General features: G+C 34.8%; 3 protein-coding genes across 5 annotated transcripts; 2 read left to right on the plus strand and 1 right to left on the minus strand.

The window, feature by feature from the left end:
* The first annotated feature begins 106 nt into the window (after window positions 1-106).
* LOC131668543 (uncharacterized) lies at window positions 107-1062 on the plus strand. The gene is made up of 3 exons (XM_058942834.1): window positions 107-251; window positions 566-703; window positions 769-1062. The coding sequence occupies exons 1-3, from the start codon at window positions 197-199 to the stop codon at window positions 1044-1046; spliced, it is 471 nt and encodes a 156-aa protein (XP_058798817.1). The 5' UTR covers window positions 107-196; the 3' UTR covers window positions 1047-1062.
* Window positions 1063-2374: 1312 nt separating this feature from the next.
* On the minus strand, window positions 2375-7475 carry LOC131668542 (ubiquitin-protein ligase E3A). Its single transcript, XM_058942832.1, has 11 exons — window positions 7157-7475; window positions 6198-6333; window positions 5800-5980; window positions 4830-5195; window positions 4440-4750; window positions 4171-4371; window positions 3799-4098; window positions 3500-3700; window positions 3144-3421; window positions 2622-3071; window positions 2375-2506 (listed from the first exon to the last, which is right to left on the minus strand). The coding sequence occupies exons 1-11, from the start codon at window positions 7204-7206 to the stop codon at window positions 2386-2388; spliced, it is 2595 nt and encodes an 864-aa protein (XP_058798815.1). The 5' UTR covers window positions 7207-7475; the 3' UTR covers window positions 2375-2385.
* Window positions 7476-13369: 5894 nt separating this feature from the next.
* On the plus strand, window positions 13370-21154 carry LOC131668446 (sodium- and chloride-dependent glycine transporter 1-like). 3 transcript variants are annotated; one of them, XM_058942623.1, is made up of 10 exons: window positions 13370-14045; window positions 15512-15764; window positions 16444-16602; window positions 17209-17422; window positions 17648-17819; window positions 18322-18678; window positions 18740-18949; window positions 19031-19372; window positions 19732-19927; window positions 20976-21154. In XM_058942623.1, the coding sequence occupies exons 1-10, from the start codon at window positions 13992-13994 to the stop codon at window positions 21146-21148; spliced, it is 2130 nt and encodes a 709-aa protein (XP_058798606.1). In that variant the 5' UTR covers window positions 13370-13991; the 3' UTR covers window positions 21149-21154. The 3 variants fall into 3 exon arrangements, with proteins under 3 accessions (XP_058798606.1, XP_058798603.1, XP_058798605.1); XM_058942620.1 differs by having other exon boundaries at window positions 13370-14039; window positions 20958-21154; XM_058942622.1 differs by having other exon boundaries at window positions 13371-14039.
* Window positions 21155-27370: the final 6216 nt, after the last annotated feature.

Consider the following 27370-nt stretch of genomic DNA (forward strand, 5'->3'; position numbering starts at 1 on the left):
AACACACACTCGGCTGAACCCGAAGTGAGCGAGGATCTATACTCTGTTTTACCGATCGTGGTTTTCGTGCTATGAGTAATCACCACCTGAATGGTGGAAATGAATACAGTATCATAACAACGCTGCACGATTGGAGCGCGTTTTCTTAGCTTTTTATAAATAGTTTTGTAAATAGATTTTTATCAGAGTTTTTAAAATGTTCAAAATCATAGTGTGCCTTATGTTACTATATGGACTTTTTGTGCAACAAGGTGAGTTGAATAATATGTTAGGGGTTAGTGATATTAGTCGTACGTTCATAACCAATTTTCCATTACGGGCGTGGCTCTTGTAAACAAATCGATTCTTTGACAATTGACTTCAGTTTTTCGGAAATTATGAATCACCTATTATCCTTTACTTATTCAAACGATATTTTTTTCCATAATTATATCCATGGATTTGCTGTTATACATTAGAATAAATAACATTATTTCAATATTGCCTTCAGTTTTAATGTTAAAATACTGTCATTTTTACTATGGTTTTCAATTAATACACATTTGCAAAAATATATTATTACCAGGAGATACATGGTTATACTGCTATCGCTGTAATAGCAATCAACCAGGCTGTGGTACACCCTTCAACTGGTTATGGTATTGGGGAGAAACTTGTCCAGAGTTCGATGACAAATGCGTAAAGATTATTGAAAGAAAAGGAGGTAAATACATTTACTTTTTCAAATAAAGGCTTTTGCAAAATAATGTTAAAATGAATTATTTATAGCTGAAACAATTATTACTCGAGAGTGTTTGAGTGCTGTGAGAGGATTCAGAACTGACATTCCAGCAGATAAATATGAAGGGTGCAGACCAGCCGCCAAGGATGTTAGATTAGGGCATTATGTGAACAATTCAATTATACAATTAGATATACATAGAGATTACTATGATGAGACAACATGGTGTTTCTGCTATTTTGATCATAGGTGTAACAGTGCCTCAAGTACAACAATGTCTATTCTCTTGATAGTTAGCATTTTTACCTTTAGGTTATTTGCCTAATATACAAAAAAAGAATGACATTTGTCAATTACACTTTAAGAATCTTAAAATATCACAATTTATAGTGATATTAGTATTTACCATTCCGTCCTATGCTCGGCACAATGCTTTTATGCCAAATAATTATATACATTTTTTACACAAAAGTGGAAAACGTTTATTTATTGATTCAAATCTACAGGCGGAATATCATAGCTTGTAATTTCAAGTATAGTTTTGGTTTAACCAAAAATATTAACATAGATTCACTGCCTTTATCTTAATAAGATATTGCAGAGTAAGATTTCTTTATAGCATAGTAAAGTTTTGATATTAATGTTTTGATAAATGACTTGTATATTTTTTTAATAAGCAGTAAATAGGTTATTTGTATTGTAACAATGATTTATTGTCGCAAGACCAAATATTAAATTCCAATTTGACCACTCAAGAGATATGTTAATGTTAGTACAAATTCTGTATAGAATTTTGTTTTGTCATTCATATTGATATAAGTAAAAACATATAAAGAGACTCATGCTTAAATAATAATCATTACAGTAAAGATATATTAAAGTTGATTTTATTTTTACAAATAATTCCGTACTTTTGTCCTTAACCGTCAATAATTTCTTATATCAATTTCGTGTACCTTATGGTCACGCTTCGGCTTATCATAATTCAAGTGCTGCTATAATAAACTACTTGTTTGAGAGTTTGTATTTATAAGTATATGTACACATATAGAACGCTTATTAATATACTTTCGTAAATTTAGAGCCAATTGATGTAGATATTGAACAATAAATGGGATTCTTTTCTATTTGAATTTTAGTTTGAAATTAGATATTACAAACCTAAACATTATTATGCAGATTTTTTTAACTTGTTAATATTATGCACAAAAAATTAAACGTTTAATACATCTTAGAAAAAAATCGTGTACATATGTAAAAATCCTGTACATATTATTCGATTGCTCGACATTTATACTCGCATCACAGTTACTCCTTTAATTTTTTTTGTTTTTGAGGGGGGGTCGAGATTTTTCGTTGTGTGCTTGCCTATTTCACGTTCATTTTCATCGAGATAGAAAAAAATAAAAATGTTAACATAGCTTCTTTCAGTCACCTTTCAAAAATCTTAAAGTGCTTCGTTTAAAAAGAGACTACTCGAAATTGTCAATTCGCAAGCACGGGCTTGTAAAAAAATTGCCGAATTTACATAATTTTACAAGCAGGAGGAAGATTCGCATAACATTCAGAATAAATAAAAATCTGAAACAAGACGATTGCTTTTTCTTCTCCTGAAAAAATGCGTAACAGCTAGTTCGGGAGAGGGAAATAAGCCTTTATATCGTTTAGAGCATACCAAAGCCCTTTGAATAATTAATTGCTTTGAGTAACCGATCTTGCAATTTCTCTAATGTACTATACTCTGGTAACAATAACACATTAAAACACGTATGAGCTATTGGTAATCTGTAATGGCATATTATAGAAAATTAATAATGATAAATAATGACAATGATAAAAACCATAAACTTAAACGAAAATTGTTTAAATTTTGAAAATATTAAAAAAAACAATACATTACCTGTCTGAATCCGGTCCATGTCGAGCAATCACCAATTTGAGATGTGAAAGGCCTCCTACAGGGACTCGATCGCTACCAGTAGTAAATTGCAGAAGTCTCCTTTGACTTTCAGGTGACAGAGAGTGAGCAATTTGCCAGAAATTTCGTATTGTATCACTTTCTGCTGTATAACCATCGTATTCGGTGGCGGCTTCCAATTCGGAGAAATCGAAAACTTTACTACCACAAATGAGCTGTTCGATTTCCTCTGGTCTAAACAGTAAAGCTAAAGGACTTTCATCTGTAACCATTTGAAAACCTCGTCTAAACGCTTTAAATTGACTCTCCACAGATTGATTGAGAAGGAAATCGGCATAAAGATCCATGAATTCTTTTTTGTTCTCTTGTGTTACGTAAATTTCATCACCGTTCTCTTTCAAGTCGTGAAACAACACCGAGCCGAAAACATCTCTGGAAATATTAAATACCATTTGTTAAATTTATTTTCAAGACCAAACAAATTTATCATTAAAACAAACTTACTTGTAGCCAACTTTGAATGTTTGCATAAACGTGTCGGCCATATCGTCAGCAGTATATTCTAACATTTCTAACAGTGTGCGATATAGCGTTGGATTCCAATCTTCCAAATCTGAAAAGCTACCTTTTCTACCTAACAATTTACGATACACTACCATGGGAAAACGTATATCCAAAATAACGTTATTATAAATTGCTAATCCAAGAACTACACCAATAAGAGTATATTGTGCGTCACTTTCAAACGATGTTGGATTAAACCAAATAGTCTGGGTGTCTTCCTGTAATTTAGTCATTTTGTATTGTACATTTTTTTATAATGCAATAAAAATATCATAATATCTATTATAAAAACATACTTGTGTAGTAAACATGCCATAATCAGGATTGAAAATTTCTTCAACTACTAATTGAAAAAATTCCTTTGAAACGCCACCTTCGTCAACACCCAACTCCCCTTCAAATTCAACTACTAATTGTTTTTTCAAGTCGTAAGGATTTTCAATAGCAACTAATTCTAATTCGACTAAAGCATCTTCTATTAGGTGATCTCTTCTAACCTAATAATAAAAATTGTATACATAAGAATAATTCAATCTTATCGAGTTCAGAACATATGTTATATCAAAAAACTTATTAGATTTAAATGGATTTTTACCTTTATTCTAAGATAAGGATTCGTAGGGCGTCCAACAACTGTTTGTAAAAAGCTCATTCGACGTTCACTGTACATTCTTATACGACTATCGTAATACAACCCAAGCGTTTTCGTCGCGGGAGTCAATATAAATGAATAATTCATAAAGCTAAATTTCTTTGGCTGTTCACTCTTGTAGTAAGCAAAGTCTTTATCCATCTCAACAGCATCGCTCAAAGGCTCATTGTAAAAGTCTACAAAAGATATCAGTGGATTACGAGCATCTAACGAAGAGATACCCAACTCAACAGCTAAGGGATCCTGAAATGACGTCACAACGTAAATAAAAAAATAAGTTTGCATAATTTATTTGGTGATTTAATTTTTATGTACTTGAAAAGCTGCTGTTGTTTTCTGGCTAATTTTTTCAGCAGCGTTTGCTTCACCGTCGTCCTCGTCGCAAGAAAGTTCTGGTGAATCCAGCTCACCAGCTATAATGCTTGCATAGTACAAAATTTTCATTACTTTTGTTGGGGCTGTGATTGTATCTGCATCTTGAACGCAATAGTCTCGAGTAAAGATACCACCAATCACCTAGACAACACGATTATGTTAATAAAATATCACGAACTTGGACATAAATTATGTGAAAAGTGAGCTACTTTAATAGTAATAAGCTGTTGAAGAGCTTGCAGTAGAATTGGCAATCGATTTTTGCAGTGACGAGCCCAAATTCGCACAAGTTTGGCCTGAGCCGTGACGGGCAGACATGCCGCTGCTTTGCACAACATATGTAATGCCATTTCCAAATACTCGCTGCTACCCAGTACAGGTATTTCGAAAACAATTAAAAAGACGTTCAACAAGCTATCCGTGCTGTCAGCAGAATTACCACCAAATACTCGCAGATCCAATTCTATGTTATCTGCCAATGTGACTAGAGCATGTACCAATGCTGATTCAAATGCTTCTCCTGAAATATCACGTATCTATAAATAACTGACCACTCATATTTGACACTGTAAAATCTTTTGAGTCGATCTGCTATATACCTGGTAAAGACCAAAGTGTTTCAAAAGCTCTGCGTACAGCTGGTAAATCTACATTTGTATCATCAAGTTGAGGAACTATGGGGGTAGGATCACTACTATCTTCTTCTTTATCTTCTCCTTGAAGTGATCGAACAGCCTCTTTGCTCATTTCTTTTAAGGGGCATAGCAAAGATGTTGGTGCTCTATCAAGTAATGCTGTTATAGGAGAATCATCTTTTTCAGATTTTAAAAAACTTTGGCTCAAAGCTTGTGCTGATGAAAAGACTTCTCCTAATGTTCTGATAAGAAGTGAATATGTTTCTTCCACTTTGCATTTTTTTATAATATCCAAGAGTTTGGTTTCTGTGAGGTATGGCACTGATTTAGCTGCAAACAAACAAATAAAGAATACCAATTGTTTTCAAATAAAATATTAAAATTCTTTTTCTGTAATTTATTGCAAACACAATTTTTAACATGCACAATTAATTTTTAGCAAACAATGAATTTTGAATTTAACTAAAATTTCATTTGGCTCTTGACTCTTTAATCACATTTTTTGCATCTACGTATCTCAGATACAAAGCCAATACAATTAGTTTATGAACTAGTGAATTATCATTGTTATTAGATGTTTTGGAAGATTTATGAAGCTTGGCATTTATTCTTTTAATTTTTTTCTTGGAAACACTTGATTGTTTGCGTTGCTTATTTTTACTTGTATATGCATCAGATAAATCTAAAATTTTCAGAAACATTTGAAAATGAAAAATGCACAAAATGATCGTAAAGAATTGATAACAAACTTTGATCAAGAGGTTTTATAAAATCAAGTATTATACTTCTGTCATCAGTTTCACTAGAGTAATCAACAATTGAATCTACAGCATTTGACTCCTCTGGCAAGAGGTTATTAGTGGCTTCTATCTCTATATTTTCAAAAATATTTGAAAATAAATTAATGATGTAAATATAATTTTTTTCAACTTACCTTCAACAGAACATGCAGGATTAACATTTTTGCTTGGTAGGCTTTTGGCTACTGATGCAGGACCTGGCTCCAGAGTTGTTCGTGCTACTTTACTGGGCTGCACACCATCACACAAACGTGCTTCTTGTGCAAATAAGAGAACTGCCTGTGCTGCTGCTTCGTTTGCTGTGAGATTTGGAAGCTGAAGCAAGAAAATAATAAACAGTAAAAATTTGACGTCATGATGGAATAATTAAATCAGTTCCATCAGATCAGTGAGTTATCTAAGTAATTATCTGTGAATTAGTATTTTGAGAAATTGTCATTGTATATTTAAATAACCATTCACTCAAACTTAACAAAATAAACTAAAAGTTAATTAACCAATTGAAAAAGTACACTGTCAAACATGAGCATACTTTGCCACTCGATGCACAGTGCTGATTGTCACAGTTAGAATTGCCACAACCATCAGTCAGCTGATAGAAGTAGCGTTCAATTAATTTCTTGGCAGCTGCTCGCTTCATATCGTTGCAAGGGCTCTCTGCTCCTACCCTAAAAATGTTCACAAATAATTCAGTGAACACAAACACCGAACATCTAAAATCTGAATATATACATCTATTTTCAGCTAAATTTTTCTTCAGTTAAAACACAAGAGATTATTGAACCGATTTTACAATGTATTAATAGTAAGAGGAAGAGTAGTTTTTGGCAAAAGATTTCTCTTATGATAAAAATAAACATCAGTAGAAAGAAAGAGGAGGGGGAAAGAGAGAGAAAGAGGATAAGAGAGAAGAGGAGAGGGAGGAAGAGAGGGAGAGGGAAGGAGAGAGAGAGAGAAAGAGAGGGAGAGAGAAGAGAGGACCTACGTATACAGCGCGTAGACAAAGCAGGACTAATTATAAACTTAAGGTCACATAGAAATGTTGAAAAGTCATTGCAATATATTAACGCGATTTGTTAAAATAAAATCATTTAACCTATTGAAATAAAAAAACAACGGCATTAAACTGTTAAAAAGAAACTTCAAATTAACCTCCTTTTCATGACGGCTATTCGCTTGGAAACTTAAATGTGAAACGAAGATGCAAAGGTAAACAAAGACACGTAAAACGCCAGAAGCAGTAGGCAGCACGAGCAGCCGCTTTTAAATGCTTGTCTCTCCCTCCCCCCCCCCCCCCTCTCATAACGCGCATCGTCTGCAAACATTTCTGTAGGAAAATTAATCCAAAAAAGCGCCACAATCGGTATAGTTCTCTATTTTTGTTTTTTTTATTTGAAAGAGGTTAGTTGTCAACAAAGCATTACATAATTATCTTTGTATTGCTGACGTGATATTTGTTGGATGATATTTTGTGTGCTAGGTATTACACACCTGGATGATGCGCGATCTTCTCCAGGGTCCCCTTGGCTCTTGGCGTTCATAGAACGTGCCTCAGCCTCGTGATCTCGGCCGTCGCTAATATGCAACGACGAAACCCTTAAACACTCGTTTGTTCAATGTGTTGATAGGGAAGATCCGTCCTCGTGAGGACAAAGCACGCAAAATCTCAAGTATGATTTTTTATCAAACAAACAACACCTGGAGGACCAAACACCACACAAATCAACTGCACGACACTGCCCGAGCTACATGCAGTTCCTTTTTATTCCACGATCGGAAACCACACATGTACACATCTGGTACACATACGAGCAACTGACGTACGCGCAACCGTATGCGCGCACGAAGAGCTGATTTCTCTCTCTCTCTCTCTCTCTCTCTCTCTCTCTCTTTCGCTCGCTCGCTCGCTCTTCTATTACCGTTTCATCTGTGTTTTCATTCGCTTGCTCGCTCGATCGGCGAATTTTTATCGTTTGTTTACTTAATTGCGTGCTCCTCTTATAGATGCTGTCGCCATTGATGACCTTATCGTTTAATTTTTAATTTTATGAGGATCCTAGATATTTATCTTACCTAATTTCCGAGATTCTTACTGCATTAGCTAATTGATAATACTTTCGACTATTTTGTATCTTGATACTTTTCATATTGTTTATATTTTATTGTTTACATTTTGCTGACAGCTGTGTATGGCAGGAAATTACTTTATCAACAGTACATATGAAAGCTGAGCTTTATTTGAATGTGTTTAAATTACATTTTTTGCAACTTCCAACAATTGATTGTGTTACGCTGAATTGTAAAACGTAAATGAGTATCATTTAGAATATTAAATAATTTTGTGTTCTTTATGTAATTGATTAACAAATAATTTTGTTTCTTCTTGATATGCGTTTCAATCACAACATATTTGTCCAAAGTTAATTTTGGATTCTATATTTATAACTTCGGGTTAGTTGAAAGGGTGACTTATTGAGAAGAAAGGGAAACCAATAACATAACATATTTATATTTATATTTTGTAACTTTATCAAATAATAAGTACGATCGAATGGTTTCTCAGAAATGTGAACGCATTTTCAAGCGTTACTGACTAGATAAATAATTCAAGTTCACTTTTCGATTGGATTTTGTAAGATTGCTTTAGATTGCTTCAAAGTAGCAAAATATAATTTTTACAAAAAAAGTAATACTCCAAACATATTTTTGCAAATTTAGAAATATTCGATGCAATCGAATGTAATGCACCGACGACAACACGGTAATAAAGCTCGAAAACTCTCATATTGAAGTTTACGTTTTATATATGTTTACACTGATTCATATCAATGCATGTACTTTCAATTAATTTGTCAGTCTCATTCTGATGCTATTAAACAAGCCATGCATCTATTTGAAATGATGGATATATAATGCGTGTGTGTGAGAGTGTGTGTGTGTGCATGCGCGCGCGCGTGTGTATGTGTGTGTGTGTCTGTATAACGTAAATGATAATGATGGATTTTTCCCTTGAACTGGCGCCAAAATTGACCTATCACGATCACATCGTCTGCATTCATTTGTCTAAAGCATCGTACTGCTTCATTTTTTCTTTCCCTCATCAACTTTATTTGGGAATGCCGACGAATCAGAGATGAAATATTTATACTCGCGCGAAAACATATAAAACTATAGGTAATAAAATCATCCTGACCCAACAAGGCGATGACTTCACCTGCATGTGAATGTATATTAGTAACATTCTTCTTGAAAACAACGCGGGCTATTTTACAGAAAACTGGATCATCCTGGCCGGATGTTGGTATATCTGTATATCCTTTGAGAATTTGTTACTCGCACCGATAAATATTTGACGACTTTAAGCTTAATGAATAGAGTGAAAGCCTCGAAGATGTATTATTTCGTACATACGCCAAGATTACAAGCTATTTATCGTGTATTTTCAAGACGTGCAGCTAAGAGGATTAAATTATTTGAAAAAAAGTTGCTCCTTTGAACGACTATTGTATAAATAATATTTTTACATAACTGGGTTATTCTTTCTCTAATTCTTTTATTCATATTAATGAGCTTTAAGTTGATTCTTCCTTTTGTACTGCACGAGGAAAAATGTTTTCTAACAGAGTTTTAATTCATTTGCCACCTACCAACAAAAAGTGTAAACGATACAATAAAGTTTTAATCTAGTGCACAGAATGGGGGGAGGGTTAAATGTAAATAATACATTTTATTTAATATGCAGTCGAAAATATTCATTTGCCTATACTTTTATTTTGTTTGCAAACAAAAATTTATATCTCGAATACCCGTGCAATTCCTTTTGATTCAGAATAACCGAACAGCAAAAAGAAATCACGTCATTTGGGGTTTGGGTGATGGAAATATTATGGCTTCATCTCAAGCATAAAGTTAGGGAGCAAGAAAAAGTTAGTCGAAAAAAGGGGGAAAATCCAATAAAACGTCAAGCAGAATCAGGGAGCCACGAATAAAAGTTGTATCGTTCGGGCTCAAATAATGAAATGAAATACATACAGTACAGTCTTGCTATCATGCCGAGTCAGAAAGAAAAAAAAAGAAAAGCGTCGAATTAGCCGTAAGTATGAAGCTGAAGTTGTTATTATTCAACGAATACGTAGTCACAAGAAGCTGGATCGAATATAATTGAGAAAATTGACTAGCGAGGCGAGCGCACAAGCCTTAATCGAGGACCCCCCGACGATGAAGAAGCGCTGATAAGACAGAAAATGAGCCTCGACCTAAGCATCCTTCTTTTCTCTTTTGTATTGCTTCCTCGCGGGCGATCGAAACTTCATACTTGCCACGTGCATAAAAATCGAAGACGAGAATCTAAATTGTCGTTCTTTTTTTTTCTTTTTTATAAAAAGACACGTGTCTTTAAGCTATAGCTCATAAGTCTTTTTTTTTTGCACCTGACTAAGCCTTATATTTATTATAATGAAATAATCAATCATCCTCTTTAATCTTAAATAATTCTTAAAGAAATTAGTCTACCGCCATTCAAAGGTCATCACAAGAGAACAAAGATCAAATCTTTTCGCTAGCTAAGAATTATTAGAAAAGGTCAAATCATTCAAAATTCATGCCATTTTTAACTTGGTAATAAAATTCCTAAAAAATTTCTGCTATTAGAAAATTGTCTTAATATTAAATAAAAGTTTATTTGAGCGTATCTTTTTAATAATTCAACTTTTTCCAATAATTTGTTTTAAACAGACGGATTTGATCTCGGTTTTCTATTGATGAGCTTTAAATTACGATTTCTGTAAAGATGACTTAAGGTTAAAAAAAGAAGTTGATTTTTCAATATATTGAATTAAGTTTCAAAAAAAGATATAAACTAAAATGAAAAACTTGTACCTATTCATTTGCTATAAAATCAGCTTGTCTAATGGTCTCCTCGTAAGTAGATAAGCAAATGCTTGGTCAGGCACATTGTATTCCATCACTGGATATTGGTGTGTACATGCACGCATGCTGTTATTGTTATAATTGATATTGTTAACATGTGCGTAGATGTGTTTTAAGAAAAAGACAAGCGAGTGCGTAAGCTTGTTAATTGTTATAATAGCTCTTGTCTTTTCGTATTATGATTTTATGAATCGATAAATTGATTCATGACATAGTATTTCGCTAAAGTTATAACGGTCTCACTGGTTCATTATACTTTAAAGCCGATAAAGGCTTTAATAGCCATCGTAACTAAACCAATAGCTATATGAATCTAGGATGTATGAAAATCAATAACGCGTCCAAGTTTTAAAGGTAATAACTGAGCTCTAAAATGCAAACTATAATTTGCAAACATCAATAAAATCGCAAAGCTACAATTTCCGTTTTAACTTCTAATAAAAAAATTATTTTATTTACAAGTCGCGAGAATAAACCATCTGAAACTAAATATTATTGTTTTTGTTTTCTTAAAACATCTATAAGCTCACAAATGTTTATACAAATAAATTAAAAATATTGAAATGCAAACTCTAATAATCTCCTCTAAAAGCTACGTAAAAGAAAAAAAAACGAAAGATAATGAAACCGAAAACAATATATCGGATATCTCCGGCCAACTTATTTCTCAGGCCTGTAGCATCAGGAGCGAATGATCAAAACATAGGAAGACAGTTAGACACAGACATTAAAGTAAAACGACTGATTGTGCTACTTGGCAACGCCGTACACGCTTCGTACCGCGGATTTTGCCCAACTGTATACGCTGTTAGCCAGCAGCTGTGAAATAAAACACGCCAGGCTGTTTTCACAATGAGGCCGACCTTCACCTTCGTTAGCTACGTTGCGCCGCTACTACTGCGTGATTCCTTATCTCGTTCAGCTGTGATGATTGGATTGGAAACGCTCGCGCATTATATATCAAAGCTTCTCTCTCTTTCTCTCTTTCTCTCTATGTCGCGCGCGCGCGTGCTCGAAAATTGGCTAGCGATGGATTTATATGATGGGATATAGGATTTCTGAGTTTTGATTGTTTGTACGGATAGTCTTGATTAAGTCAGGACGAATATCTGTTGTAAGGTAATGCTTTCCGTTAATGCTTTTGTACAAAATTAGATTAGCTAGGGAATAGTACTAGCTATGATTTTGTCAAAGTCGCAATATCTTGATCGACTAAAAACACAAATGCTAACAAACTGCTTGGGAAAAAAATTCAGAAATTATAGATTTTCGAAAGAAAAGTAGAAAAGCTCGTGCATAGTCAGGCATAACAAGTGCTATGTATATATCTTCTCTTTTTAAGGCAAAATATACAAATTAGAGAATAATGCTGATAAAAAGTAGCTATGGATGATGTGAAAGTAGCATTCAATTCGAGGTAGACCGAGGTAGCTACTGATACAGTCATACATATATAGATATAGGTGCAGCAGTCACAGCAGCCGAAAATCCACGCGCGCGCGCGTGTGACGCGGACGCCTATCTGGAAATGATCAATACACCTTGGCCCCCAGTAGCAGCGGCGTGCTGCTGCTTTCGCCACCCCTCCCGCTTAGTCGGAGTCATGTCTGATCGATGTTGCCAACACGCGCCCTCTGTCCCCCTTTCTGCCTGTCTGTATCCTTGCTACTTAGTTTCCATTTCTTCTTTTCTCTTTTTCTTACTTTTTTTCTCTGATCAAAGGGGTATCTTTTTATAGGACACTTTACGGAGGTTCTTAAAAAAAATTTTCCTACGTGGCATTTGTAGTGTTTTTTTTTCTTTTCCTCTCTTCTTCTTAAATCGCGAACGCAAACCTCTAAGTTGGAGAAGTTAAAGGCAACGAGGGGAAAGTCACCGGCATTTTACATTATACAAATGGAAAGTATTTCCGCGCGATTCACCATATTGCTAAGTTGAATTAAGCCTTTGAGCTGAGTTCAGGAATCGGGTTAGTTTGACTTTTACTTTGTAACTACTGTGATTTCTTGCAATCGTCTTGAGCTAGGATTTTTCATTTTTTGGAACTAACAACTAAACTTATGCCTTTATAAAAAAAACATCGCAGTACTTTCATTATAATCATTTAGCGAAGAAAATATAGCGTTCAACTATTTTTGGAAATCGTTAAAATATTTCAAATATAAAAGCTGAACTGCATTCACGACTCGATCGAACAATCATAGCTTGAACATTTTAAATAAAATCGTGTTTTCAAAACTATTTTAGTTGAAAACTATTCATCTTGAAATACCCAAAGAAGAATAATCGTTCAATCGAAAAAATAAGTCTTAAGTTGCAAAACAAAAAGAATAGAGTGAAAAATGTGAAAAGTGTCCAAATAAAAGTCCATTTATTACAAGTCTATTATCTCCATCTCTCGCAAGTACTCTCAAACTCTTCAGACGGATCTCAGGAAAAAAAATAAAGAGCTGCATGAAAAGCTTGTCTGCAGTTATACATAGACGATGCGTCATATGCGTCAAGTGAAAAAAAGGAAAAAAAAACAAAAACCGATGTTTATATCTATCGCATAGCAGGAGCACGCATGCATGTACAGAGATAACAAAAGCCGGAAGCTGGAAGATACGTCGTTAGCTGAATGAGGCATAAATCTCTGAAGCGGCGGCAGCCCCCAGGCTGAAAATGCGCGAGCTTGCGCAGTAAAAGAAGGGGAGGTTTTGTACCCCTATGGCCGTGGGTGCAAGTTGAAGGCAAAAGTAACCAAGAGGAGGAGACGGAGAAGGGAGGCCGTAGCGGCGGCAGCAGCGGCAGGAGCAGTAATATCGATCGACCTCCGTGGCGCGCCAGCACCAAGCGAGCTTTCACTCGTTCTCGCAGTCGGCGCTTGGCCGGGCGCACGAGCGCGACTTTTTCCTTCCTTCTTCTCTCCATTTGTACACTCTTCAATTTGCTACAAGTGTGTGTACGTTTTAATATGACAACGTGCATGTGTCGTCATCGAAGTGTGCTAGTGCGAGCGTCAAATAAATAGCTAAGTGGTGTTGATACGAAAAAGAGAAAAAGTGCACTGTTGAGAAAAGAGAGACACAACCGGCCGGCCAGCAGCTGATCGGCGCGCGCAGCGGTTCATTCAAGGTCGCGATGGAAGTGCCTTCTGCAAGGTCAGCTATATACACGTAGCATCACCATCATCCTCGAGGGCTGGCTACATTCCTATCTTTCTTAACGTCGAACGCAAAGGATGTGCGGCGAATACGGCGAAGCTGACGTTACTGTTCTCGTTACTTTTGAGTCGACTTTCTCGCTGGGCGAGAGATGAAAAGGAGAAGACTGCTACACATTGACGATCACCCTTAATTATACACACACACACACACGCACACGCACACTACACAAACAAGCGCGACAAGTTAACATGGAAGATTCATCGCCGAGGATACGCCCTTACCTTGATTGCTGGGACGTAAGTGTAACTATCATCGTCGTCATCCTGAGAGTGTATGTGTAAATAAGTTTCGTGCGCGTGAATGACGTATATGACAGTTGTAACGTGACATGGTTTTTTTTTTGCCCGAGCAAACTCGAATGCTACTACTTGCGCGGAAGAGCTTATAAAACGATCGTATCGATTAACTCACGTGAGAGCTTGCGACGCGGTGAAAGTTTCATTAATGAAAATTTATCGACGTCTGTATTTTAGTAGTCCCGCGAGGGTGGTACTGTATGATACATTTCATTGACGATCTGTAAAACGACGATGATTATGTAATAACCGCGCTCTTGGGGGCACTTAATGTTTTGCTTAATTAATAGTTGCCTATTTATGCTACGCACGAATCAAATTAATGAAAACTATTCGTGATGAGTCGTTCCCTATAAAATATTTTTTAGCAAGCGACAATAATGTATTTGCAATTGGCCGTTTATTATTGCTGTTTGAGTTTTGCCTCACGAATAATTCATTTATTGATTGACTCAACAAAATCTCTCTCTCTCTCTCTCTCTCTCTCACTCCCTCTTTACCTCGAAATTCGATATTGTTGCAAAAAGTTGTAATAATCAGAGTATGTGCACTGAACGAATCAAGCTAAGATAGCACGTATTTATGTTAAAACTAGTTATAGCAAAGTTTTCTAGTTTATCATGTAGCTTGGCTTTACTTGGTGCCCGAATCTATTTCTCAAAGAAAAGCATTTTAAAGTTGTACTACCCAACGCTCTGAGGATATAAACAACAAATTATCGAAAAAACTACTCTCGCCTATTAAAAGACAAGTTGATGCACACGCCACGTGTTGAATTATAAGTCAATTAGATCCACACAAAAGATGCAAAGGGAAACAAGACGTAAAACCTTCTTTTACGTTTTCGCGAAAGGAAGCTTTTAAAATTAGCAGGCTTACGATAAATTGAGTGTGCATTGTACACCGTGAGTAGTTTGCGAAAGGCATTCATAGCCAACGCGAATATATATATAACACACACATATATATATATATATATATATATATAGAGAGAGAGAGAGAGAGAGAGAGAGAGAGAGAGAGAGAGAGAGAGAGAGAGAGAGAGAGAGAGAGAAACGAGGGAGGGAAAAAAACTTGTCATCGCGTTGAAAGGATTTCGTAACAGCCCCTCTAAAAGCTTTCCGAGACGTCGACTAAATGAAGAAGAAAAAAACTGTTCTATTCTTCGTTTTAAAGTTGACGCGTCGTTTTTCCCCTCTTGAAGGAAAAAAGTCTCTGCGTTACCAAAGTAATTATCACCGAGTGATAGTAGTAGATCATAAAAAGAAAGCGGTTTTTGTATACACGCCCTTGCGCGCGAACTCGCGTGATGCAACGAGAGTTGGCATGCGTAATCGTTTTCCCGATGCGCGTGCGTGTGTCTAACTTGAATCTGACATAACATGCTGTCTTATTGCTGGTTGGTGCTATAGAACGAGGACAAGTATTCGGTGGCAAATAGCCAAGCTCCTCTACAGGCTGGTGAGGACGAGCATCCAGAACGTGGCACATGGACCGGCAAATTTGACTTCTTACTGTCATTGCTCGGATACAGTGTCGGCCTTGGTAATGTCTGGAGGTTTCCCTATCTGTGCTACTCCAACGGCGGTGGTGCCTTTCTCATACCCTTTACCGTCATGCTTGTCATTGCCGGGCTGCCTTTAATGTTTATGGAATTGTCGCTTGGTAAGTTTCACTAATCATTACGAGCTGTGAACTTTTTATCATGAAACATTTTTTGTAGAAAGAAAGCGCTACGCGCATGCGTACGCACTGTTTGTAAACAATTAAATAATTTAGAGTATTGCAATGTAACTATTTCATGTAATAGCTATCTATTGAATAGATAAATATTTGTAGAGGTATAAAATTTTTGTTAGATCGATTCATTTTTTATAAAAACGACATTGTATTGCAAATGAACAGCAACTGCTCTCGTAATCCTAGTGAGGTAATAAGATTTGATCACAGATATCCCCGCGCAAGTCGTTGATCCGCGGCATTAATTAGCCATATGTTACATGAAAATTTACAAATCAATCAGGCAGATTCATCAATGTATTTATTTACCTATCATACCAACTGACACGTCTCCCCCCAAAATCGGAAAGCCGAAAATCCCCGCCAATAAATCAAACGAAAGTGTCGACTAACATAATCATCAATCATTTAAAATATTTGAATAATACATGTATCCGCATCGTCATTGTATACTAAATTGGGGTCTTGTCGTCTTCTGCGTGACGCGCGACTGCCGTTGTAAGTCCTTCATCGCTCATGAATCGCGTGCTTAGTTGCAGTTAAAATCGTGCAAGTCTTCTCGTTTTCCTGAAATTCAGCGGAGTCTATGCTTTTGTTAATATAGGTCAGTATGCAAGTTTAGGACCAGTGGCCGCTTACAAAAGATTCTGCCCGCTACTACGTGGACTCGGTTACGGTATGGTACTTGTCAGCTCGGTGGTCATGCTCTACTATAATCTCATCATCGGATGGACTCTATTCTATATGTTCGCCTCGGTTGCTGGTGAGTTTTCGATCTCTTCAATATCATCTACCTTCGAGAGATTCAATGGTAGATCGACTGACGTAACATTCGACTTCCAGTGGATTATCTTGAATCGAGATTTTAAAATAAATATTACCGCTTTGCAGTATTTGCTTATTGCTTATGGAACGGAGACGATCGAGTAATATAAGTGCCAGTATTGTCAGGATTCCGTAGAAATTTTTAATAAACATTACTCGGAAAGCAGATTTTTTGTTTTTATATATATTTTTTGGAAATAGTAATTTATTGCGCGTGTCATTGCTTGTGATAGTAAACAATTGCAGACAGTTTATATGGACATAGAGGAATATGAAAGCTTTACATTTTTACAGTTGGAAAGTTTCATTAAAAATATAATAAGCACGAATAACTTCTCGTTTAATATTCGTTCGAAATAACCAAAAGTGAACGTAATAAATGCTGGTGGTTACAAATCCAACATTCTTGAAAAAGTGTCTAACTTCTTGATCTTCCGTTCCCTCGAATCAAACTTGCCAAATAATATCCCCTCTTATTGTCACCCGGGTGACAACGAAGATAAGAAAAAAGTTGACTTGTCAACAAAGAAATCCTCTTCCACAGAGATGGGCGAGTTGCCGTGGAACAAATGCGAGGAAGAATGGAGTACACTGGAGTGTTTCATGCCCGAAGTCGCATTGCAATGTATGAGTCAGAATATGACTTACTACGAGCGAAAATGCCTCAACTCCAGCCAATTAGCGACTCTTGGGATTACTGAGGTGAATCTTACCCACGCCCACGCAGTCAGGAAGCCACCCGCAGAGGAGTACTTCAAGTAAAGTACCGACTTTTTTCTCCTTCTTTTGCTGGCTTCAGTGGAGTTCTCTTTGAAAATTTTAAGCCCTTTCAAATTCGACGAGCTTGAATGCCAAAAATACTCTGTGCATACTTTGGCTACTGAGGCATTTCATTCATTAAAACTTGAATACAGCCATTGTCTTGATGAGAGATTGAATCATGATGAATGATAATGACGTAAAACTGTAATCCTTTTTTACAGTAATCACGTGCTTCGGCTGAGCCGTGGAATTGAAGAAACCGGCACAATAAGTCCAAAGATGGCTGGTTGTTTGTTTCTTGCTTGGGTTATCGTCTTCCTCTGCTTAAGCAAGGGCGTCCAAAGCTCCGGCAAAGTAGTTTACTTCACAGCTCTCTTTCCATACGTCGTTCTGGTAAGCTTTCCATTTTGAACTTCATTTTTGAGACCCCCACGCACTTCCCTTCATAAATAACTATCTAAGTAAAAAGAAGCAGAGTGATCGCAAAAAATTTGTAACTGATGAGAGTGCCTATATCAGCAATTTTTACCTTTTATCAAAACAAGTCTTTCATTATTTGTTTATAAATACTTTTCCATTATATGCAAATATTGTTTGCACTTTTACATAAAAAATAAGACATCAAGCATGAGCGTTGAAATAAACGTAGGCGAATTTAAATGGTTTACGATTCAACTGCAAATACTCTCTCGGCCGCGGCATCACTTTGAAATATATTTGCACGCTCAAAAAACGCAGTTTTATCGAATGTAACTGCAGCTTGAATGTCCGAGAAATTGCATATAATAAACGCTAAATTCATTCGTAATAAAAAATATTGACTTTTAAGTCGGCAATTCATGCATTTTGCAAGTAAGTATTTTTCAAGCGAAACGCCTTTATTCACTTTGTGTAGATCGCTCTGTTCGTGAGAGGTATACTGCTACCCGGCGCAAATGAGGGTATTTTGTTTTACTTGACACCCGACTGGAAGCGACTTGCCTCGGCAAAAGTATGGGGCGACGCCGCCGTACAGATATTCTTCGCGTTGAGCCCAGCTTGGGGTGGCTTGATCACACTCAGCTCGTACAACAAGTTCACCAATAATTGTTACAAAGACTCACTGATCGTGGCAATCAGTAATATCGCCACCTCATTCTTCGCGGGGCTCGTCATTTTTTCCGTCATTGGTTTCCTCGCACATGAACTGGATGTGCCCGTCGCTCAGGTTGTCGATCAAGGCGCTGGGCTTGCCTTTATTGTTTATCCCGAGGTATAGGTATTAATGTTGATCTCTACTTTTGAATACCAATGCTGACGTTAAATATTGTTAGGTCGTGTCAAGACTGCCAGTAGCACCACTTTGGTCAGTGCTGTTCTTCGTGATGCTGCTAACTCTGGGATTAGACTCGCAGTTTGCCCTAATGGAGACTGTAACCACTGCTATCTTGGACGGAATACCAGCTCTTAGGAATTACAAGTTCTGGGTGGTCCTTGGCTGTGCCATCTTCGGCTATGCTGGTGGACTCATCTTTACTACCAACGTATAATTCATCACTACGTCTATGATCTCTGTTTTTTTTCAATGAACGAAAGTAAGAATGTTTTTTTTTAACAATCCACAGGCTGGCATGTATTGGTTACAATTGATGGACAAGTACGCAGCAAATTGGTCGGTTCTTCTCATTGCCATAAGCGAATGTATTCTGGTTGCGTGGGTGTATGGCGCTGATCGTTTTCTGGACGACGTGCAACAAATGATTGGCGTGCGTGGGCGCTGTTGGCGAATATTTTGGAAGTCCATGTGGAAGATCGTCACACCAGCGACTTTATTCTTTATATTGTTTTTCAACTGGGTGGAATACGAACCACTCACTTATGGAACTTATATCTATCCAAGATGGGCGGATGCCGTCGGATGGGCTGTTGGTCTCGTGCCTGTTCTTGTCATTGTTGGCCTTGCTATTGTAAGTATATTTTATTTATTATGATGGTCATACCTTGTACGTTATATTATATTGATATATATAAAGATATCAATATAATATTAAATCGATCCTAGCCTTCCATTTTTTGGATTACATTTCCATATAATTTTCTTTCGAGTATTATTCTGCGTGGATCAGTAGTTACAAATATAATAAGTCATCGGAGATATACATCATTTGAAATATAAAGAAAATATATTTCTCAAGAGTCATCAGCGATTTTCTCATCAAGTACACATGACAAGTGCAACATATTTGGATATATATGTATACATTTCACGAGACATGAATATCAAATTTCAACCTGGGCCCTCTTTATTTCTTTTCTACTTCCGCAGAGTCAACTATTAGCAAGCAAACGTCAACGACTAGGTTACGAGGACGAAGATGAGAACGATGACCTTCGTGGTGGTAATGCTTCGGAAAGTGTGTGGAAGCGAGCGAGAAAACTCTTACAACCGACTTCGGATTGGGGTCCTGCTTCTCGAAATCCCCTCACGCCGTCGAGGACGCTGCCACACACACCCTCACCCGGTAATTATGAACCGTCCATTTTGACTTTCACTCTCATCCATTGCTTATTCTCAGCTTTTCTCCTTCCGACGTAGATTAATGCGTGTGACCGCTTTTTGTCGTATACAAGGGGGATAGAAAAGTTACGACGACGAGCCTGAAGGGAGAAAAAGTTTTTCTGTTTTTTATGTGCACGCAGATTTATGACTGACAATTCTCATTGCGTGGTCGGTTAAATTCACTTTTATTTGCGTAGCTCAGTATAACAGATGTATGCAGCGACATTGTTGAAGTTGACGTGATAATCAATGCTACATACACTATATTTTTTGTTATGATTATCACGGATTTCTTTTGTGTATGCTTACATCGCCGACAGATAACGTGCAATTTTTTTTGTTCTACTAATTTTTTCGTCCATGACGTTATCATTTTGCTCGTGAGCCTCGCGAAAATATTTTAGATCCAAGTAATGATATGTTAATTACTGCAGTCGTTTGAATGAATGTATATGTGACCTCGGTGCAGTTCTTTTTTTTACTGACTACATTCATTTCATTAAGATTTCCCGCATGCCAATTTCATACTCATATTAGAGAACCTTAGAAAGTGTGATTGCATCGGGCATGACTAGAATCTATCCCTGAACTCTTTCTCTCCATCAGTCTTTTCCATATCGAACTCTCAGTATAACACTTAAATAGAAAGTAATAATAGTTTCTACATATTTTAACTATTGATAGTTATCCTAGATATCTATTCAGAAGTTTAGCATACTATACTGTAAAGTTTAAATTACATTCGTGATATTAGTATTTTACTTACCAAGGCCATGTGGATAGTCATTATTATAAGAATTTTTATTACTTATTGAGATTGAGATATAAACAGATAATTGAAATTAAAAAAAACATAAATTTGAAAATTGCAAGTTATGGAAAAGATTAAAAACAATGACACATGTAAATAACAACACAAACAACAAATCTAATGAAAAACCACAACAACAAATCCTTGAGTGTGCAAGCAAATTAATACGAAACATGCGAAGTGAAAACAATATCCGCAGGAGGTGGTTGCGGTTATGAGTCAGTATGCGACACAATAGTCTTGGTAAATGGTCAGCCTATGACGGTACAGGGTGCAGCCGTCAACAATCCAGCTTCATCGCAAAAATTACCGGGCCCATCGATACTCAAGAATTCGAGCAAGACCGACTTGATAACTTCTCAACAAGTCTGACAAGAGGACGACGATTATCCCTCCAAGGGCCTGACCTTCAGTACTTTTGGCTTCTAGCGCCCGCTGCCTTTCGATAACCAGCCGACGACGACAAGTCTTACAAAAAATACGTCTTTCACTATCGCCAGCATGAGCGAAGAACATTGCTGATTTGATAATCTTGATGGAGAAGCGCGCTTGTCTTTTTACTTTAATTGCTTGATTGATTGATTGATTAAATACGTAGAGATTATAAAATGTTGCTTCCAGCTTCGTTATGCGGTAACAATTATTAAGATTATTTATTATTATGTGCAAAAGTTTAATGGCATTATTGATTAAAGTAACTTTCAATTGTTATAGTAATAATGATTAATGATTATTAATGATTCTTTGGGTAACTTTCGTAGTAATAATATGGGGGACAATTTTTTTCTATAGATTAATGAAACTGACTTTTTTTAGGGAAACTGGCTTAAAGTTGTAAATAAACAAAGAAGCTTTGAAGTAACAAAAAGTAAGATATTATACATTTATAATGAGTCTATTGCTGCTATGTTAAAGAATTATTATAGTCGATGATAATGTTGAGGGATAAAAGTTCATTACCCTGACTTTTGTAGTAGTTTTTTAGGAGGGGATTATATGTTCTTTTGATAAATGTTTACTTTAGAGGTATGGTTTTAATGAGATAGCTAAATGTATGTTTACGTATATAAGGTGAACATTGGAGATTTATATGTTAAACTTGATCGTATTGAAAAAAAACTGTAAATGTTTTATTTTCTCCTGGAATATGCAAAAAATAGAAATAAATTTTTTGCAAAACTCATCGGGCTGTGGTGGTTAAGCTGCAATTACAATTCACAATGACAAACACGCAAGATAAAGAATACTATGCTAATGTTGTATATTTAGAGTTGTAGAGAAAAAATAATAAATAAATCAAAAAATGAGTTGCATTGTTCAATGTCGATAGTCAATACTGAAATGAAACCGTTTTAACAGAACCATGATCTCTCATTCGTTGAAGATGTTATTGGTTTGTCAAAGTGAACCGTTAGCATTTGCTCTGGGTACTTATATACATATAATATATGAAGACATAAAAATGTTTAGGTATGTGTTCGAACAAACAAATAAATAAATAGGATACAATACCGGATTCCAAGGTTGTATTCGCGTCTGTTATTATCTGTAATACTAGCGTACAATGTGCATAGACGTTGCAAAATTATTAGATTCCGTATTAGTTTCGTTCGTTTATATACAAAACAGTTATTACAATGGCTATGACAAATAAAATGAACAATTGTTTGTACTCATGTGAAATATGTAAATCATATTGTCATTTAGAAATAACAATGACTTTTTTCAAATGTTTTTTTTTGTCTCTCTCGTTTTAAAATCATCCACACGCACTCTGAAACAGAACAATTTTCATGTAAAAATGAACGTCCATCGATGTCTGCCTTTTTGTTTTTCATTAGATTAATTTTCTACGAGTAGTATTTTAAATATGTTTTTTATTTTGCTAGAGTGTTATTTCAACTATGAAAATCTGAAAGTCTTTAGCTGATAGATACAAGTTCCTAAACTTATTTGACAACTATTTTTCTCGTACTACAACTTTGTAAATCGTCTATCTTGGAAAGGAATCAAGCTTGACTTTGTATTTTCTCGACACAAAGCTTGATTTTCATATTTGTACACGTTTACATTAGCAAAGTCGTGAATTATATTTCTATTTTAATGAAAAACTTGTAGATCGAACAATAGTATAGAATTATTATGCTAAAAAGAGATTCTATTTTTCGCTCAACAATAGATAAATGAAAGTGCATGATAGATGTATTTTTTTTAGCAAGAGTGTAAATAACTAAGTTTTTAAGGAGTACGATGACTGATATTCTCAAAGCTTAGAATATTCATTTATAAATAATCTATCTAATGACTTTTATTCATTCTTTATTTTTTCATGAAAATTGGTATAAAATAGCAGTTTCAATAGGTACTTAATATTTTATACGTTAAATTGAGTAAAATCGAAAAAAAAACTTTTACTCTTGTAAAAAGAAAGTGATCACAATCCAAATTACAAATATTCAATTGAAATATTTCACGTACCAACAAAACAATCATAGATTTGTATATCTTTCTATATTAGCAGGTAATAGCTATCTTAAATTTTTTTATAATATTTTGTACAAATCTAATTTTCACAAAGCAGCTATTTTTTACCAGTTTTTGCACTCTTGATTGATTTAGCTGCAAAGTGTAACCCTACCTTTTGGTGCCAATATTATAAAATCATTTATTCTTAATATGATTTCATTATTAACAAGCAATACACAAAAGAAATTCCATACATTACAGTATTTTTCAACTTTGCATTTGCTTTCTTAGTATTATGTGTTACGGCGTCGGGAAAAGTTTTTTGATCCATGACTAGAAAAGTGCTTTAGAACTGAACTAAATTGAAGGAACTCTTATATTCTTGATACGCTAATCTATCCAAAATCAATTTTTCGAAACAGCTGTTTCAATTATTACATACTAAAGCGTTATTAATTATATATAGGCACTTTAACTCTTCAATCAAAATATTCATGCACTTAAAAAATACAAAACACTGAAATTTATAGGTCTGAAGGTCGATAAGAAATTTTTGTTCTATGTGAAAATTACATCAATCGGAATTGAAAAAAATTTTGTTTCTGATGTGGTAGACATAGGTATAATGTTATAAAAATATAAAATGAAATTCATGTTTACATCAGAAATTACAATAAGATATTAGGTAAATTTTCTCTTGAATTATTATATAAATATACATAATTCTAGTGAGACACACCGTATCTCTTGTTATTGTTCAATGCGAGAAAGAGAAATAAAAACGAGAGTATGTAAAAGCTAAAATGACCGAGTGAAAGAGTCCGTCAGAAGATTGTAATCGCATTGCGAAAAATAATGCATATATAAGAAAAGAGTTTATTTGTTGCACAGGTAAATGTACGTAGATACAGTGCTGAAGTAATATTTCGGTCTAAAGGAATATATATATATATAATAATATGCGAGAATAGTGATATTTTTTGCTGCGAGAAAAGAAATCTATACGTGTAAGCCGAGTGACTGATCTAGTTAGCGCATTAAAAAATGACTAATTGTCCAGCGCGAATCAAATAATGCAGTATTTCATTACTGTATAGTTAACGTAAGTTTCAAAATCCAATCAAGTAGGACATGTATAAAGTACGATTTATGACACCTATTTGGTGCTTTATGCATAGAAAATTATAAGCTTACGTCATTGAATGCTGATAACCATAGAAACATTTTTTGTAGCATCTCACCATCTACAAAATATACTCGATGATTAAAGTATATATTTATATAGGTCACTCACTGATTTTTATTCAGGTTTCTCAAGTGCAAAATTATGTTCCAAAATGAGCACAATATTAAAAAAAAACTTTTGACTTTCAAAAGTCACAAAAAAATTAAACATAATTTTTTTTTAAGTAAAAAAATAAAAGAAAATCTAATGATAAAAAAAAATTGAAATAAGTAAAATAATAGAGGAACGACCTTGCGGGCGAATGGTTGTTCGGTTAGCGCGGCACAGCGCGTGGCTAAGTGTTCTGAGCTTAAAAATGAGCTATCGAAATATATAGAGCAGACAGTACAAAGTAATGTGTCCTATGTACTATATGTGCAAAGGGTTAATAGAAAGTAATGTTAAGTTTGAAAATATAAATTGGACAAATTGTGTTTTCAGCGTAATTTGTAGAGAAATTAAATATCGAAACATGATGTGGTAAATTTGAAACTTAACTCTGAAAATTTATAGTAATGAGAGTACTTTACACCAGCTAAAATTTTTTCTTGAAAATTCAGAAAAACATTAATCTATGTAACCGATTCTCGTACACGCCGTTAAATATACCGTATGTGAGAGAATGAAAGCACGAGTGATTGTATGCGAAATATAATTCAAAATTTGAAAAAATAAAACCAGATTAATTACTCAATGAATAAAAGTAAATAAAAAAATACGGTGATATATAGTTTATAGAAGAAATTACAGCGTAACGTGGAGAATTATTCAAGTTGCAGCGTCTTCGAAAAATTTATCCTCTGTACTCTCAAAGTATAATGAATCGCTTTACCCACAGCAGTATATTTATTTTTAAATTATACTCACATACTGTATTGGATAAATTTTTACGTAGCAATATTAGCTGTAATACCGAAATGAAATTAGAAATTTATTCAGGCGAGATGTTTACAAAGAAGTATCGAGATTTGAAAATAATATTTGTCGAAGCCTTCAAAATATGCTTTGTATATTAAAGATATTATAAAAGCACATGCTTAACGCTAAGCAAAATAATTTTATCAGAATAATTATTATTGTATAAACACATCGATGCTTTGAAAATAAATTTGAAGATAAATTTTCCAAAGTTAAAATGAAATGCAAAAATTATTCGGTTTTTAAGATATTTTATTGTACACATCGCGTTCAAAAATATAAAAAATAGATGCAGATCTATATATGTATAAAAATAAATATATGTATAGACGTTGTTACATAATGTTAAACATAAAAAAAATGTTTTCGTTTGCGATTATATAAATAGTACATTACGATACAAGTGCGGGAAAGTAGATTCTTGTCTCGTGTGGCGTTTACGCCCGAGCGAAGCGATGGTGGAAAGGTACACGAGACGAGAAACTCTTTCCCGAACATGTCCCGTACCGTATTTTTTGATACGACGTGTGGAAAGTGCGATTTTCAACGCACGTTTTTTGCCGAGCGTGCGGGAAAAACACACTTTCCGCGCGGAGTGTCGAAAAAAGAATTCTTGTAAACGGCTGACTGTATTACACAAAAACCAAAGCAGATGTATTTTATTTCGAAAAACCGTTGACAAAAATTGTAATGTATCATTATGCGAATATATTGTACTATGAAAGAAAATATATACATTATATTTTGTGTATATGTATATGATGCGTGTAAGATTAATAAAGTGTTGATATATGGTTGATGATACACATTGTGATGCTTATCTTGAGATTACCTGAAATAATACGCATTATGCATAAATGATCTCATAAATATATAATAGTCGATAAAAAACGTACAGTACGGGATAAAGGAGAATAATTAAATTTTAAGTAATATATCGAGACATTGGTTTAACTACACTATATATAACTTTGTAATACCTGCCACGGATCAGGTGTAGTATTACAATTTTGTGGACAGATTGAAAAAAGGTGATAAGCGGCGACATAAATGTGTATTGAATACGTTATGGCACCGTTACGTAATGTATATCTAGAGAAACTCGTAACGATACTATTGACTTTTGCCTTACTATTACTGGAAGAAAAATATCGCGTCGAAAAGTCGATACGTAACAATGTGACATACAAAATTACATTTATTATTCTACGCAATAGTTATATAAGAACTGGTAAAAAATGGTAATTTCGTTTATATCAATTTTTTAGTACAATTACAAAAATAGAATAATACAACAACGTTATAACAAATTTTTTTACGCTTAAACAAACATCAATTATATAAAAAATTATTATTCATGCAATACTTTCTCTCGGTAATAGAGCTTCTATAACAACAGCAAGTTGCTTTAGCGCAGAATACGAAGCAGAAATAATAAAATTAAGGAAAAAACGTACGACACATTGTTTAGTATACGATATATCTTTGGAATTGCATCGAAGGATGATGCAGCGCGCATGCGCAATGACGCCTTTTTTAGAATCGTCGTTGGCTGTCTTATAGTTTTTTTTATTCAACAGTAAGATTCTCTCAGTCTACCTACGATCGACTCGGCATTGTTATGAGAATTTCCGTTTCATCAAAGTCAATTTTTTTAAGCCGTTTGCGTAAGCCTTTTGAATAAACTGCGCATATTGAGGTTTTTTTATAGAAAGATGTTTACAAATTTTGCAAAAATATTATAAATAGACTTTTTTCCAATGAATTCATAGAAAATATTGTTTTTCAATTTACATTCCTCAAAAATAACTCTAACAAGCACGAAATAAGTTGATCTTTGCATGATGTGATCAATAAATTTTCTAGATATCGAAGACATGAAAATACTTCATAAAATTAAAAATGAGTCATCATCGTTTACAAAAGCTTGCATCATCGAAGAGTAAAGAAGGAAATAAAAAAAGGTATCAAAATTTGAAAAATAA

The sequence above is a fragment of the Phymastichus coffea genome, unplaced genomic scaffold (genome assembly GCF_024137745.1).
Source record: "Phymastichus coffea isolate CEN01 unplaced genomic scaffold, Cenicafe_Pcof_1.1 PCOF00078, whole genome shotgun sequence".
NCBI lineage: Eukaryota > Metazoa > Arthropoda > Insecta > Hymenoptera > Eulophidae > Phymastichus > Phymastichus coffea.